This window comes from Macrotis lagotis, chromosome 3 (assembly GCF_037893015.1).
Source record: "Macrotis lagotis isolate mMagLag1 chromosome 3, bilby.v1.9.chrom.fasta, whole genome shotgun sequence".
Lineage (NCBI taxonomy): Eukaryota > Metazoa > Chordata > Mammalia > Peramelemorphia > Peramelidae > Macrotis > Macrotis lagotis.
In genome coordinates, this window is record NC_133660.1 from 57,769,664 (window position 1) to 57,787,419 (window position 17,756).

At 36.5% G+C, this 17,756-nt stretch overlaps 1 protein-coding gene across 2 annotated transcripts in view; it reads right to left on the reverse strand.

Moving 5' to 3' along the window:
* Nucleotides 1–496: 496 nt before the first annotated feature.
* SGMS2 (sphingomyelin synthase 2) overlaps nt 497–17,756 on the reverse strand; it is a 100,208-nt gene continuing 82,948 nt past the window's right edge. For both annotated transcript variants that reach the window (XM_074228740.1, XM_074228741.1), the window contains 4 exons: nt 16,540–16,657; nt 9,394–9,547; nt 2,925–3,091; nt 497–877 (listed from right to left, as the gene is read on the reverse strand). In XM_074228740.1, coding sequence (XP_074084841.1) covers nt 674–877; nt 2,925–3,091; nt 9,394–9,547; nt 16,540–16,657 — 643 coding nt within the window. In that variant the 3' untranslated portion in view covers nt 497–673. The remainder of the gene's footprint in view (nt 878–2,924; nt 3,092–9,393; nt 9,548–16,539; nt 16,658–17,756) is intronic.

Here is a 17,756-nt window from a genome sequence, read left to right on the forward strand (position 1 = left end):
CATCAATAAAAAAATGTATAAAGTAGTTGGTATGTCATTCATTAAGTGATAGCAGCAGTGAGCATTCCAGGGTTCTAAGGTATTCATTCTCCCCAAAACAGTGAAAGCTGCAGGAGTTCGTCCAACATTTTACAACTCCTGAATGATTGGTATCACCCACACTGAGGCTCCAATGAGAAGCCTTGAGAATGCTATCACCTACTTCCCAATATTAGGTTACTGTAGCTAGATGTATATCTTAATCATGTGTTTAAAATATCACCAAATCCTGCTGTATTGGGTGAGAGAGGAGGGAAGATTGGGGACGCACTCTGAGTTTTGAAAAGGGCTTTCTTTGGAGGAGGATAAAGGCTGTCATGGGACCAGGGATGGAAGGGATGTGTCTTTGGCACCTCTTTTACAACCTCATTGGTCAAGCACAGTCCTGGGTCTCATCATCAATGGGTACAGAGCTGCAGAAGTCTTTTTTTTTTTAACTAGACAAATAAACACCATGTCACGGGACAATACTTTGTTTATCTTTCAAATCATTTACACAAAATTTGGTCCACTTCTTCACATACCATCAATCCTCCTATTTAAAAACAAAAAACAAAAAACAACTCTACCTTTGGTTATAGCATGAAACGTTTTGGTCTAAGAGCCTATGCCTTTTTCCAGGTGATTCTTCCTTTCAGGTAGATTTTTCATTGTCCTCCCCTATTTTCTGAACCCGTGAGTATTTTTTGCAGGAGGATTTGAAGCAGCCAGGTGGCCAGGATAATGGCCAGGAGAAGCAGCAAGGAATTGCTCCTTGTATGTTTTTCTCAAAAAAATAAAAGATGGGGAACCACCATGCTCGAGATAGGAAATTAGTCTGTGATGAAACCTTCAAGCTCTGTCATGTAGAGAGAAAAAAATATGATAGATATATTTAGCAGTATATGAGTAACTCTAAATACAATGGTCAAAACTACAATCATCTATTAGTGGTCAGTTTAATAAACAAAGTTTTTAAAAATCTCACTTAACATCTTGAAAAGGATTAATCTTATAAAAATCTTACATAGTAAATATAGATATAAAATCATATAAAGTAAATATATATTAAATATATTTACTAATATTAATTATTTGAACTATCAATTAAATTATTAATTTAAATAATTGAAAATAATTTAATATATTTATTATAAATATATTTATGTAAAATATGTACAAATCTTACAATAAAAATCTTATATAATCTTATAAAAATCAATATTCACTTTACAGAAATAGTTTTTCATTTTTATAACATTTTAATTTAAGCTCCTCACTAGAATATAAACTCCATAAGAATCAAGAATTGCTGAATTCTTTGTGTTTAAATCTCAAGAGTCTCACATTGGCTCAGCAAATAATGGACATTTAGTTAATGCATATTGATTGATTTGATTTCCATTTTTTTAATCTTTTCTTTTATTCTTGTCCTTACACCTCTAGAAGCTCTCAGTTAGCATACCATCTTCCAAAGGAAGTCAACATCTTTTTTCCTGCAATTTTGGTTCATATTAGAAAGGCTGCCTGGGCCACTGAGAGGAAGGGAGTTGGTACCCCAAGTCACATAGCCATTAGTGGGGTAGAGAAGGGACTGGAGCCCAAATTTTCCTGAAGCCAGCTGTCTTTATATGATGACACACTGACTCTCCTATTTTTAAATCAATTGTACCTCGTGTAATCCCTCACATATAGTGGGTACTTCATATATGTTTGTGGGTTTGGATGGGTTTACCAATTATCACTTCAATGTCTTGCTTTCTCATCACAGCACTTCTGTTTAAACATCCCTCTATTAATCCCCAAATATAATAATCTGACCCAAATGTCAAAGTTTGATTTATATGCCCATTAGCCCAGGCAAATGAGAGCTCTCTTTCCTCTTGCCCTTTAAAGCATTTCCCTTTCTATGCCTACTATACTATAGCAGTGAGTGGCTCAGTGAATAGAATGCCACACTTGAGTTCCGATTTGACCTCAGATACAAGTAACCTTGATTCATATGCTGACTGATTAGTTGGCTTCGTGAATCTCAAATTAAAATATATCTTCATCCCCAGTTGCTGTTATATTGAAGTGTTTCCTGCCACACAAGCTTAGTTTCTTTGTCCCTCACTCCCCCCACCCCATTCTCTGAAAAAAAAAATAATATGTAAGTAAATAAATTTAAAAGTTCAATAGGAACAGCCACAGTATATAGAAAACCTATTGGGCAAATACTTGCATTTTACATATATTATTTCATTTGATCCTCACAACCTATTATTACCACTCTCATTTTACAGATTTTACAGAAAGGGAGAAAAATTGACTTGCCCAGGGTCAAACTGCTAAGGAGTGTTTAAGGTCACATTTGAACTCAGATCTTCCTAACTTCAGGCCTTCCACACTTCAGGAGAGTTCATCACAAGAAGCTGGTCACCAGAAAGTGATGGAAAGGAGGGCAGAAGTCCATGATGAATATTTCTTAAGGATTTTATTCTAGGGAAAACTAGGTGGTGCAGTGTATAGAACACTGGCCCTGGAGTCAGGAGGACCTGAGTTCAAATCCAGCCTCAGACACTTAATAATTATCTAACTGTGTGACCTTGGGCAAGCCATTTAACCCTACTGCCTTGCAAAAAACAAAAAAAAAATGAATTTCATTCTCTACCTGTGGAAGGTATAGTATTCAATGATATTATAGTTCCTGGAAGTATTGAAGACGGTCACACTCCTAAATCTTTATTATCTCTTATTTTAAGAAAGGGTGACAGACACAGAGGTTAAATGACTGCATCATGTCAAAGTAAAAGCCATATTCTCTAAGGCTGTGCTATTTAAAAACCACATGAAATCAAAACATTTCATTTCTCAGATCAACTTGCATTTTTTCCCTCCTATATCACAGTATTTGTTGCTCTCACCTTTTCATTAGCCATGGAGTGGTACCACCAGAAGAGTCTTGTTGTGATATAGTAAGCAATTATCACATCAACAGTATAGTGTTCGTGGGCTACAAGAATACAGATGATCCCAGCGGCGCTCAGTAGCCAGCATATCAAATGATACCACCAGAAGTGGCGGGGTGAGTCTGCAGAGCAGAAAGTAGCACATTACTACTCCTTCCTGAGATGAACCAGTTATGAGTTACTGAAAATATCCAAAATGACAGCAGTGCCCTAAGGCATGATTTTAACCTGGGACTCAGAAGGCCAGTAGACTGGGGTCTTCTCTCTGATCCTGATCTAGGGGGCTTGGTCCAAGTTAGGCTAGAAGCCTAACTGCAGGTTCCTTTCTGAAAGGCTGGCTGCTGCTACTCTTAGACCTCACCTTCACTCCCATCCCTCAGACACAGACCTATCCTGATATGTTAATAAATTGTTTCTCTGCTCCTAGAACAATTCTGAGATGGTTTTCTAGTTGTTTGGAGGGGAATTTGGGAGACCTTCAGACCTGCCTTACTCAGTCATCTTGAAGCCCCCCCACCACACACACACACATACACAAACACAGTATTTTAAAAAGAAAATTCACAAAGCCCAGGTTAAAAACACTGGTGTAAGTGATCTTTGATCTTTTCTAAGCCCATCTCTAGCTCTTGAGCTATCATTCTCCTATCAACTTCCCAAGAACTGTATAAGTAAGTGGGAGAAAGCCTTGCTGGAAGAGCCTGCACCTCCCATCAGATGGTCTGAGATTATTTTTTAAAAGAGACTATTTTCTGGAGGAAAAATGCTTAGCCCTGGAACTTTGAGGTCTCTCTTCCATACCAATGGTTCCTTGTCCAATTAGCAATTTGTAGGGAAAGAAAACATAAATCTTGTCTCTTCTTCATCATAAAAACAAGGATATTCTATTCCCCATACTGCTCACTTAAGAGCCCATTAACACAAATTGAGAGTTGGAAAGGAGGGACAGCTTCCTCATTTTAGCAGAAGGGGAAACTGGAAACAAATGAAGTTAAGTGACTTGGCCACAATCACAGTTTATAGTAAGTGATGGAGTCAAATTCAAACTCACATCTTGCTATTCTCAGTTTAGTGCTCTTTGCAATGATACCACCTTGTCTCACTTTGTGGGCACTGTTATGAGAAAAATGCACCAGAAACCTTAATGCAGAGGATTTTGCCAGGTGTTCATGAAATTTAAAAAATTTGGTGACTATTTCAATATAAATGGTTTTCTTCCTAATCCAGAAAGTTTTATTTTATGTATTTTAAAACATCAATCTGGGACTTCAGATTGCCATAGGGGGATAGCAAGATATAATAAATGCTAAGATGCCTTGTGACATAGTATTATGCATATTTCCTGCTAAGCCCAGGGCTCTATCTTGGACTATACTGCCTCCACAAGGGATCCCAATGGATGGAAACGGAAGAAGTGGTTGGTCATTTGTAGGAATATGGAAAGAATAAAGTCCAAGGATGATCTCTGGCATTAAATAAGTGTATTTTGATTTTTCTGGAAGAAAACAGTTTGTCCTGTATGATAAGTGCACAGAATTTTCACATATAATTTTCCTCCAATTGACTCTCTGCCAGTAAATAACAGGCCATACAATCCTTGGCAACATTGTGGCTGTCCAGTCATTGATTAACTTTTCACCCTGACCACAAGAGGGTGCTAGACTAGCATATGTCAGTTATAAGAAAGATAAATAAGGAAATCATCACTGCCCTTGTCCCAGGTCCACATGGTCCTGTCACAGAGTGAACCAAGAGGCAGACCCAGAATTCACCTTGAACTGCCAAATCGTTCCTTTCAGATTATCTTTTATATTCAACTACACCTCATTCCCTACATTTACTATTTGCCAAGAGCTTTCCTCATCCCAGTAGTGCACAAGATATTACCATTTAAAGATAAAGAAATGAAGACTCAGACAGGTTAAAGGTTTTTTTCTTAAGGTCACACAGATGGTAAGTATTGAGGTCATGACGTGAACCCACCCCTGTCTCTGACTCCAAGTTCAGGACTTTTGCCCATTATGCTTTGAAGCCTCTTCACTGTTGACCTTAAAAGAAAAACTCAAAGCATGTAGCAGGCCACATCTACTTTCAAGTGGAAGATTAGAAATATTTTGACTTACTGACAATGGGGGGGGGTTTCCAGGTCAAATTGGAGAGGAAGAAATCCTAAATGGCTTACTTTTGCAGTTTGGAGAATGTGGGTACAATGGTACAATTGGGTACAATGCTTAATGATCTCTAATAGGAAGCCTACTACACAGGATTTGAAAGAAGATTCCTACTATTTTTATTTTTGCCATTTTTATTCCCCAGTGCTTTTATTTCCTATTCATAATGTTCCCATGACTAGAAAATCCCCACATTCCTAAAGGGAACACAAAAGAATGGAAGATAAGTGATTTGTACAAGACCACAGTCTGTAGCAGAGCTTGGATTTACATTACAGTTTTCCTTACAGAGTAGAGGATTATTACAGATGATGAAAGCTTTAGGATATGTAAACTGACAAAATTAGTGCTATGATGCTAATTTGTTTACAATCCTGAGTCTTCACACTACATCTGCAAAAGGAAATAGCATAATGGTATAAATGGACATTGGTCTGAGTCAAGAGACCTGGATTCTTAGCACCACTATCACTATCATTACTAGTTTGCATTTACATTGTGATTTAAGGTTTACAAAGTGATTTACAAACATTATCTTAGGTGCTATTATTTTCCTCATTTTACAGATGGGGAAACTGAGGCAGACCATGACCAAGTGACTTGTCAAGGATCACACATCTAACAAGTGTCTGAGACTAAGAACGAACTTAAGTCTTAGGAGGAAATGACAAACCACTCCAGTCTCTTTGCCAAGAAACCCCTAAATGGGGTTACAAAGAGTTGACAAGACTGAAAAAATTTAACAGTTTCTTGACTCCAGGCTCAGCACTCTACCTAGTGTGACCTAGTTGCCTACAAGCTATGTGACTTTGGGAGAACTGATTAACCTTTCAGGTTCCTCATCTATAAATCAAGGGGATTAAATAATCTAAAGGTCTCTCAGCAGACCTATTTCTAAAATCAGTTTTTTCATCTACAAAATGGAGCTGCAAATTCTTGCATGCTGCTTATTATTCCAATAGACTCTCTATTGGATCCAACAGCAGTGTCTATCAAAACTTGGCATGTGTATGAATGTTATAAAAAAAGTTTATCACCTTATGACAATAACGGTTCATGATGATGTAATGTTTTAAGGTTACAAAGAAAGTACCTGTTAGCTGCCAAGCTGGCCTGCTCCAATAGTAATAACTAAAAAAGTAAAATCTAGAATTACCAAAAAGCAAGCCAGGAGAGAACCCACAGAAATGAATGGAAGTAAAAAATAGACATAAATGATACCTCCCTTCCTTTGCTAGAAGCAAAGGACTTAGATTCAATGTTAATTCAAAGCAATCTTACTACATCTGGCCCAACTTAGAAGGTGAGATTTTCACAGTGTATGGGTCTATTAAGTTGACCTTTTGATATGTAGGATGCTAATTACAAAGTTAAAAAATTCCCATGAAATAGAGAGCAGATCCTTAAGTTATACTTATCACCAAGAGTGGGGGCAAAAACATTCAAACCATAATTTTCTCCCATGTGAACACCTACAAATTATCCTATAGCCTCAAAGCAAAGTTTTGATTTAGAACTTGAAACTGGTGCTTGCGGTATGGACACACACATACAAAAACAAACACACACACACACACACACACACACACACACACACACACACACACACACACCCCCATCCATTTAAATGCTAAATGTAAACCACCATGCAAGTTAGGAGACTAGAGCTGGGACCTACTCAGTGCCAGCAATTTTACTGTCTTCTTGGCCCACTAGAGACCTCTCAAACCCACTCATACCATGGTATCTTGGGAAACTTTTGTGTACACTGTTTCAATAAATCTTTCATAGAGAACTCACCCATCTCTTAAAGGTTTTTTAAACAGGACTAGAATAAACATTCAGCCCCAGAGAAATTAGTTACATCACTGGTTACTCTACCAGCATAACAATATTTGACTGTTAAAAAAAAGCCTTCCAAACTGTAAATTAAAGGTTCTTAATCTTTGGTACATGTCATCAAATCCTCAAGCCTTTGGTTCAATCTATGGAATCCTCAAAATTATGCTTTTTAATACATAAGATAAAAATACATAAAATTACAAAGAACACCAATTATACTGAAATACTGTTATCAGCATATAAGAAAAATGTTCATAGTCTCCAGGTTAAGAATTCCTGATCTATGAATTAAGAACTAGCCTTTAGTGACAGTCTTAAAGTAGTGACAAAATAGAGGGAATTAGGATAGGTTAATTGTGGGACTTGAATGAACCACACTGATTCTCATCTTGTGACTCATTCTGGAGCTAACTCAATTCTCTTTCTATGCAAATATAGGTCTAATTCAAATTCTGCCTTTTTTTAGGTTGTTTTTTCTTTTGCAAGGCAAACGGGATTAAGTGGCTTGCCCAAGGCCACACAGCTAGGTAATTATTAAGTGTCTGAGACTGGATTTGAACCCAGGTACTCCTGACTCCAGGGCCCATGCTTTATCCGCTGCGCCACCTAGCCGCCCCTTCAAATTCTGTCTTAAGAGAAAATTTTATTTAGTTGTGGAAATGGGGAGAAAAGCTTTACCGTATTGTTTGAACTAGCCCTGCATGGTTGGGAAATTCACCCTTAATTTTCTTAGGTTGAGCTGATCAGAAACTCAGGCAGACTCAAAGACTAATGCAAAGACTTTTCTTACAATTTTACATCTCAAGCAATCCAAGTCTTATTTGAAAACTGATCCTAGGGACAGCTAGGTGGCGCAGTGGATAGAGCACCAGCCTTGGAGTCAGTCAAATCCGGCCTTAGACACTTATTAATTACCCAGCTGTGTGGCCTTGGGCAAGCCACTTAACCCCATTGCCTTGCAAAAAAACAAAATAAAACAAACAAACAAAAAACAACAACAACAAACTGATCCCATAAATCATTTATTGTTTCTATGTTCCCTAGATTGTTTAGACATGGGGTAGCTAGAGAGAATCACCAGCCCTGTAGTCAGGAGGTCCTTAATATGAGAATTTTAAACATTTTAATTTAAAATTTTTAAAAATTTTAAAAATGATGTGTTAAAAATTCCCATAATGAAAAGAATACCCTCTTTATAGCACTACCATAAAGAAACTGCAGTATTGGAGGAATATAGTCTTCAGTTTCAAGAACTCTAGGGATGTGAAAGGTTCTAGCTCTCTAACCTGAGCAGACCACTCTCATTTATATAGTAGGCTTCCAGCCCACAGTGCCAACACCCAACTTAGCCAGCTGCTTTTACTTCTGCCCAAAGGGGCAGTCAAGCAGAATGAATCTAATCATGTTTTCACATTACAGCAAGAGACTGGGACAACACAAAGATGGAGATAACCCAAAGTCAGTGCTATTTGGAGGAGTTGGATTGGATAGTTACTTTTCACTTTGGAGGATCAAAGGAAGGGATCTCAGCAGCTATTTAATCCAAGGCCCCCAGATTATCAATAAGGAAAATGAGGTACCAAGATAACAAGTGGCTTTCACAAACTCACAATCACAGCACATAGTGGGCTGATTTGTGAGTCCAGAGCTTCTGATTCCAAATCCAGTGTTCCTTCCATTAGTCTACACTGCCTAAAATGGCATAAAATCTTTCTAGAGAAGAAAAGTCCTGTTTATACTTTAAATATTCAAATAGACACTTTCTTTTCTTTTCTTTTCTTTTTTTTAGGTTTTTGCAAGGCAAATGGGGTTAAGTGGCTTGCCCAAGGCCACACAGCTAGGCAATTATTAAGTATCTGAAATTGGATTTGAACCCAGGGCCGGTGCTTTATCTACTATGCCACCTAACTGCCCCCAAATAGATACTTTCAATGAGGAAATCTACAGAGGAAAAATATGACATGGTAAGACAAATATAAATTTTGAAATTAAACCAAATATATTTTCAATTATCTGAATTGATGAACAGGGTATATGATCCAAATAATCCCAAAAGGTCACTGCTGTTTGGCTTGGAATGGATTATGATTTTCTCTTTGCTGTTACCTAACTTCCTACTTATATTTTGCTGAGGCCAACACCAAAATGAGTTGACTTTCTTTGAACAAACACCAGAAGGAGAAGGAGGTAGCCTGGAGGCTCACTGAGTGACAGAAGGAAGCCAGTCTAAGATTTACATTGGCTTTTTTGTTTTTAGATAATCCACAGGAACACAACAGAGTTGATTGTAAAGTGACTCATAGTTGTACAATTGAAGAAATCAAGGCTCTACATAAATCAATTCGAGACCTTGGTGATCTTTTCTCTGGTGGGAATCAATAAGAGGAGGGAGCACAGTTCAATGGACTTACATTCTTTGATGAACAAGTAAGTCAGAGTCAGAACAACTGTATGGCCACTAAACAGGAAGTCTCCGCACAAGATGTGAGACCCAGTTATAGACAATCCACCACCAGAAATCAGTCGCAGGATTCGCTGAACTTTTGCCTGAGAATCTCCATTGAGCTGGAAAACAAAGAATTAAAGCAGACACAGACAAGGTCACAAGATTAAAAAACCTAATCAGTCACCCTGATTAATCCCTGGAAAGAACCAACCTCTATCACTAGACAAGGAAAGAAATGCATGTATCATTCTAAAGTAAAGCATGAATATGAGTGCTGGGGCAAGGTCTTTAGAAAGGCTTTTTTCACTATATTGGTGAGTTTTCACTCATATTTTAAAATGATTAAAAGTTTAGATTAGAGAAGAAGCAGCTAGGGGGAATAATGTTTTTGTGGTGTTATAACCTTGAAAAGAGCTCTTTTAACACCCAATGACTTTACTGTAGTTATAAGGTACAAGAAATTCAACTTTACAAGTCCAGAATGATGGAAAAAGAGACTGTTCTATAAAAAAAATCAATAATCTAGTGTTGTCAGAATAGGGTGTGGTAGCTAATTTGATGCTGGGCTGAATTAAGAGGATCATAGCTTTAGAAATAGGGAAGCAACAGTCCCATTGTCCTCTGTCCTTGTCAGACTTCATCTAGAATATTAAACTCAGCTCTAAGCACCATGGTTTAAGATGGACAATAGTGTCTATGAGAGCAATCAAGATGGTGATTCCGTGTCATATGAGTATCTGTTGAAATAAATAGGAATATTTAGCCTGGAGAAGAGACCAGGAGGAAATGCAGCTAGGCTTTAAGTATGAGGTCTTAATAAATTTGATTTTTTTCACCTTAGGGGTTATAAGCAGAAATTACAAATAAGGGTCAATGTTGGGAAAAAAATATTCTAAGAAATGCACTGTCCAAAAGTGAAATGGACTGGCTTTGGAAATAGTAGGCTTCCCATTCTTGAACCACTTGTTAGGTATGTTATACTGGGGATTCCTTTTGTTTGGTGGTAGGACCAGATGACTGGTAAGGTTTTTTTCCAATTCTCAAATTCTGTGTCACATTAGATAACAACTGGAGACGACCAAATCAATATGATGTAGTTTATGAGTTCTACAGATGGGTTAAGAAAACAACTTCACAAAGACAGAACTGGGGGAAATGTATGACTAAATAATAGTTCATATAAAGGATGTGGAATTTTAGTCAAGTGTGAGCTAAAAAATGAGTCAACAGTATAACATGAAAATAAAAAAAAACTCAATGCCATGCTAGCTTTCATTAAGAAGAGCACAGTATCTACTATTAGGGACATTACTGCATTTCATTCTGGTGGGACTATAGCTATAGTAAGATATTCATTTCTCGACACATTCTTGTTAGGACATTGATAAACTGGAGGGCATTTGGAATAATGAAGGCCTGGAGAACAGTCTTATGTTAGCCTAAATGAAGTAGACGAGGTGTTTAGAGAAGAAGGCAGCTGGGGAGGAAGGAGTATGGTCCCACAGGCCATAAACAGGAGAAGTTTCACAGAAGCAGTTATTCTAACGTGCTTACAAAAGCAGAATGAGTCTACATTGAAATATATTTTGTGAAATGGAAGCTGAATTTATTGATCACATGAAAGTAAGTCTTAATTAAGATATGGTTTAGACTGAGTGACCTGAGATCCCTTTCAACACTGAAATGTTTTAATCCTTAAAAAATCTGTAGGAGCTATTTGTTAGGTGTTTCATCCTAAATTTACAGGTTGATACTTTAACTTATGCCATTAAAGTCAGGATTTTAAGATATACATGCTAAGAAATCTCCATTATAATATAAATATTCCTTAGAAGGATTACATTTTATACCACTTACTCTGCCAGTTGACCACTGGAAAAAATTGTAGTAGTTCAGTAATGGTGTGTGTGTGTGTGTGTGTGTATCAGTCAGTTAACTAGTATGTAGTAAAGATCTAAGTGCTAGGGATCTAAAGAAAAGTAAAAGACAGTTCCCTGTTCTCAAACTTTCAGGGAGACAACATACAAACAACTATGCAGAAACAAGATGTTGTTTTGGTAATTTTCAGTCATGTTCAACTCTTTGTGACCCTATTTGAGAGTTTCTTTGCAAAGACACTAGAGCAATTTTCCATTTCCTTCTCCAGCTCATTGTAAAGATGAGGGAACTGAGGCAAATAGGGTTAAGTGACTTGTTCAGGGTCACATAGCTGGTAAGCATCTAAGGGCAGATTTGAACTTAGAAAGATGAATTTTCCTGAATACAAGTCCAGTACTCTATCCACTGTACCATATAAGATACAGACTGGATAAATAGTGGGGAATCTCAGAGGTGAGATATTAAAGGAAAGGTATACAAAGTGGTGGATAGGAAAAGGGAAAGAAATTGGAGATCAGAGAATACAAATCACCAATTCAAGATGTTGTCTAGGGCAAATTCTAATTAGGCAAACCCAGAGAACAGAAGACCCTTAAAGAAGATAAACAAAATTGTGAGCCAAGATTAGGAGGATCATGCCCCTTCCCTGAAAGAATTCATATCTAATTGTATTCAAGTCAAACCCACTTTAAGCAAAGCCTCAGAAATCACATAAAAATAAATTTCATAAATCACATAAATCACATAAAAAAACACATTTTTTCCTTTAAATAGAAAGGGAAAGGTGAACAGAATTAAGAAGCCAACACAAACCCATTCGGGAAGCTACTTTTCCTCAAATTCTTGTTATAAATAGCCATCAACACAGAGATCAAAAGGAGTTAAGTCCACATGCTCACACAGTGTTCCCAATTAAAGAGGGACATATTATAGTTATTTCCAAAACAATAATTTTTTAAGTCCTCTTAAATTTGTTTTGCTTGACTATTCATATTTATTGCAAAGATTTTGTTTTCCTTTTTAGGAATGGGAGTGAGAAAAAACAATCTTTCATTTAAAAAATAATTTAAAAAGGAAAAATTCCCTTCCTTTAACAACCCAAGGTCAGATATGTTTGACTTATGTTGGTTGGTATCTGGATTAGAATCGGATGATGGTAATTCATTCGGAAGTTAAAATGTCTTCTGTAGTTCCCTTTTGCTCCTCTCTGTGAAAGTATTGTTTCTTGGGTGCTCACCCAAATTTCCATGCACCAACATTATAAATGCTATCTATCATGACTAAGGAAGTGATATGGAGCACGGCTCCTGTCCTAGTGGCCAGTGCTACACACAGATTGAAGGATGTTAAAAGATCGGGATGTAGAAGGGAACCTCTGGAATATTATGCAATTGGAATTTTGTATTTGTGAGGCTCATGTACCTGTGGAGGGAAGGAGGGAACAGGAGAGATATATAGAGGTGTGGTCTGGGCCTATGACTTCATAGATTGGAAAACAGCTGTGAAAAAGCACTTTTTAACCAAAGTTGGCACCTTCTCTACAATTTAATCTGATAGATGGTTGCCTGGCTACAGTAAAAGGTTACATCATCTGCCAAAGTCAAATAATTAAGATGTGAAACAAGCAAGACAGGATCTCAGATGTTTCTGACCCAGAGTTCAACTCTCTATTCATTACAACAGGCTGCCTCTCTGTATCTGTATACAGCACATTCAAGTGTTTACTTGTTCCTTAAATCTTTTCTTGAATTCTCACTTAAGTCAAATAATGGAAAGAATATTGACTTTGGGATACAAAGAACCAGGTTTAGATCCTACCCCTGATGCTCAGTCCCTGTGTGACCTTAGAAAAATCACAGCATTTTTTTCTGTGTCTCTATAAAAGGAGAGGTGATGGAAATAAATTATCTACAATGCCTCTTTCCAGCTCCAGATTTATGATAGTAAATTTTGTTAAATATAAAAGTTAATAGTACTTGCTAAATGGTCAACACTTTTATTAATAATTGTTAAATTAACATTATTTAATCACTTAACATTATTTTTTGTTTTTAATATTTTTTGTTATTTAATATTATTATAAAATTGCTATCAGTAATATAAATATTGATATAAGTCTTAATATTATTAATAATGAACAGATGAGAGCAAGACAGGTCCACTTAAATATATCTCTGGCAGGATGAAAATCATGGTAATCAAATAATAAGTAGCATAAGTATAAAGAACAGACTTTACATCCCCAATACAAAACCACATAACTAATTAGTCTCTGTTTACCTGGATAGCCTACCTTCAAGATAGGAAGGCATGCTCACTAGGATTCTAGCTATCATTCTTTTTCTACCATTATGTAAATGAGACCAAGAGAAAATCATTTAATTCTTTTATCTATTTCTTTGAGAAAGAGAAACACTTCTAAGAAAATACAAACTCAATTCTAAGTGAGAGTCTGTTGAAGAAAGAATATGCATCTACAGATGATGTTTCTCTAGGTCTAGCATAGTTTGATTGGGGATTCTTCAAGGGTGAAAAGGATCTTTTATATCCCTAGCACTTATCCTAGTGCCTGGCCCACCTGGGCACTTAATGCTTGCTGATTGACTTGTATGGAGTGCTGATTAGCATTCAACTATATCCTATCTTGTACTGTTGACCCAGTAATTTTATTATCCCAGAAAGGCCTGGAAAGTCTTGCATGAACTGATGCTGAGTGAAGGGAGCAAAACCAGAACATTACATACAGTAACAGCAACAAAGCATGATGATCAAGCTATGATGGACTTGTTCTTCTAAGCAATACAATAACAAAAGACAATAATAAAGGACTTGTGATAGAAAATACAATCCTCATCTAGAGAAAGAGTCTGAATGCAGACCAACGTTTACTATTTTCAGTTTTTACATTTGTTTTGTGCTTTTTTCTCCTCTCAAGTTTTTTCCCTTTTTGATTTGATTCTTCTTTCACAATATGATTACTATGGAAATATGTTTAACATAGTTATACATGTATAACTTAGATTATTCTTCCTTCACCGAACTTACAATGGCATTAAATGCATTGCATACATTTTAGAAATATTTGTTGAAAGCTACTCCTGGTAACATTCTAGGTTGAAGGCCATTCACTTATAAGGTATACTATAATAGCAGTTGACATTTAAATAGTATTTTGGATATTACTGTCTTTAGTATTCACAGTAAAGTGTTTATTATTCCCATTTTACAGATGAGGAAACAATCAGAGGTTAAGAGACTGAGGTCACTTCACTCAACTAGTAAATATCTGAGGCTGGATGTGAACTGAGTTTTCCTGACTCTAAGCTCAGTCCTCTCTATCCACTGTATCATCTAGCTGCCTACTGTAATATTCCCTTTCATTAAGGGGTTAAACTGGAGGTCAATGAGATCTTTTTCAACTCTTCAATTCTGTGATAAATATTTTGAATGAATTAATAGCTCACCAGGGAGCTAGTCAGTGCTGTGTCAAAAAGTAGCATTAATGATGCTTTTCATTAAGCATTATCATTTTCATAAGCCTTTGGTGATGGGAAGTAGTCAATGTTGAAATACATTAAGCTGAGGACCACAAAAACTCAAAGAACATCTGAACTAATGAACTATAGGTTCAAGAGGTTGCAAGAGGTTCTGCTGATCTTAGAAGCCAATTCTATCAAGTAATCTTTTCCAACATGCTTCTTTTCTTAGACGGGGTTTGTAGTCGGTAGTTATAAAATGTATGGGTAATATGTTGACTTACAGATAAGTTTCCTCCTAATTAAAAGAATCCTAACAATAATATACAATGATATGATTTTTCTCTTTTTTTGAAGACACTTTGGAAGATAAACCTCCAGAAGACCACATTTGCTGTGTGATGCAATCTTTAATTTTAGGCATCTTCCAATTCAAGGAATACTTCATTTTTCCTAATTACTCCATATAAAGTTAAGTTTTAGCAGTTAACTTTTTTAAAAGATTGAGGTTCAAATTTTCTCCCTGCCCTATCCCTCCCTAAGACAATAAGCAATTTTATATAGATTAATATATGGACATTCATAGAAAATCAATGAATATTTTATTAAAGCCCTACTGATACAAGGAAGGTTTTGGGAACACAAAAAGAGACTAAATAGTCCGTAACCTTAACTAAGTTACATTTAGATGTCAGGGGTGGTGAAGGAAGGAGAATACCTGCATACAGCTAATTTGAGGAAAGAGAGATCACTCAACTCACAAGCAGAGAAGGCTTTGTGGAAAAAAGGTGGCACCCAATCTGAGCTTAGAAAAATAAAAATTTTGAGAGACAGAGATGAGAATGGACTCTATTCTAGACATTAGAAATGGCCCATGGAAGAAGCAGTTAGAATATTGAATTTGGGGAAAAACAACTAGAATTTGGCTGGATCAGAGTAAAGTGAAGCAGCTATGAAATATGGCTGAAAAGGAACCAGATTGTACAGGGATATAAATCCTGAGGGATGCCTATGCTTTTGTTCTTTCAACCTATAAATATCCAAAGCTTCTCATTTACTAGTACACACCCTCATTTGGTGCTCTCCACTTAGAAAAAACATACACAGCACTCATTTGACTAAGTTTCTTTCTTTCTTTTTTTTGAAGTTCTGATGGCCTTTCTATTCCTTAAATTAGTACCAACCAATGTTTAAATTCAATATGTACATTGTTTTAATTATAGATGCTTTGGGCTTTGATGGTTCTGAAAGATTATAGCCTTTCCAAACCACACCTATATTTGGACTGAAAGAGAGTGGCTTCCTTAGAACAATCTATTTTTCCCTTCTACCTCAAACATCTGCTCAGGGTTCAATAAAATTTGATGTGAGGCTTTACCCGCTTATCCAAAAAAACCAGATGGGTTCAGTTTCTATTTTACAAACTAAAAGGTCTTAGAGAAATCAAGAGTTCTCTGGAGACCTGACTAACTATAAATATTTGTAGTCACACCTAAAACATTTTTTGTATCCATTGCCCCACAAAATTAGGGAGGTAAAAATAGGCAGAAGGCAAATAGGCAAGGGATTGTTTACAGTTAGCATCAAAAGAGGTACACACCATGAATAAAAATACACATTTTAGGAAAGCATTCCCAGCATTGTAAAAATAAAACTAAAAAGTACACATTTAGGCACCACATTTAATGCAACCAAGAGCTACCAAGAAAAAGTGACCCAGAGTTATGATAAATTTGAGGTAGTTTGGGGATACTTACTTTTGGTGCACATTGGAAGTGCATTCCAGGTACAGGTAGAGTAGTAACATACATGGTAATACAGCGATACAGGTATAAAGTTCCCATTATAAAAAAGAATCTGCGTCCCACTATTGACCTAAGAAAGAGGAGAAGAGGAGGGCAAAAAGCTAATTAACCACCATGAATTGCTTTTTCTGTTCATAACAGTAATTCAAACAATACTTAATAAGATGAGGGATAACTGAACTCAGGATGACTTTAGTTAATGGGTAAAAATTAAAAGGAAAAAAGTTTTAAGAGATGGGATTTGAATCCACATTTTAGGATTCCAGAATTCTTTCTAGATACATCATCTATATCAACGATATCTCTTTACCTGAATCACAGAATGTAGGCAAAGAAGCTCTGACCAGTGCTCACTGCCAACAATCAAGTCTTCTCTTGGGAATATAGCAAACATATAACCAAGAGATGGACACAGAGGAATTGACTAATGAACCGAGGTGATATTAAATAATTGGCTGTGTAGGAAAATATGACATCTAATTTAAACCAGATTATAGGCAAAGATAATTGGGGAGGGGGGAAATACAAGAAATTATTTCCGTGCCTTTCATATTAAATTTTAAGAGAACTCAGTTTTGAAGATACTTGATGTTCCTGCCCAGTCGAGGCTATCCTAGAGTGAGGAAAGGTATTTTGTTCCAAGTGTTTTTTACTTAGGATTTCTAAAGCTCTACAAATTTCACTTCCTAATCAAGAAACATAATCTAACCCAGACTTCTATCTCATATCTAAATTAGAGATCTGTCCTCTCCTCACAACATCCACATACAAATAGCTATCCTTCATTTTCACATTTTTAACCTAAGATTTCTTTTACTTCAATTGTGAACACGTCTCCTAGTTTTTCAGTGAGGAAAATATCAGCCTCTGTGAACTGCTGCCCTTACCTGAAGAAAAGAAGCAGCTTCAAGTTACCAAAGAAACTATGGAACTCAAGTTCCGCCCTCTCCTTGAAATTCCTGTTGTGGGCATCTGAAGAGGTGATTTTTTTAGCTTTAGGCTCATGGTTCTCCTCAGGAACCACCCCCATTACAAATCCTATCACTGAACATGTCAGGAAACTGGATTTCATTTAAATCAAATTATACAGGCAATCATAATGGGGAGAGGGCACAAAAATTGATTTTCACTTCCATTACATATATTGACCAAGACTCCCATTAAGGAAT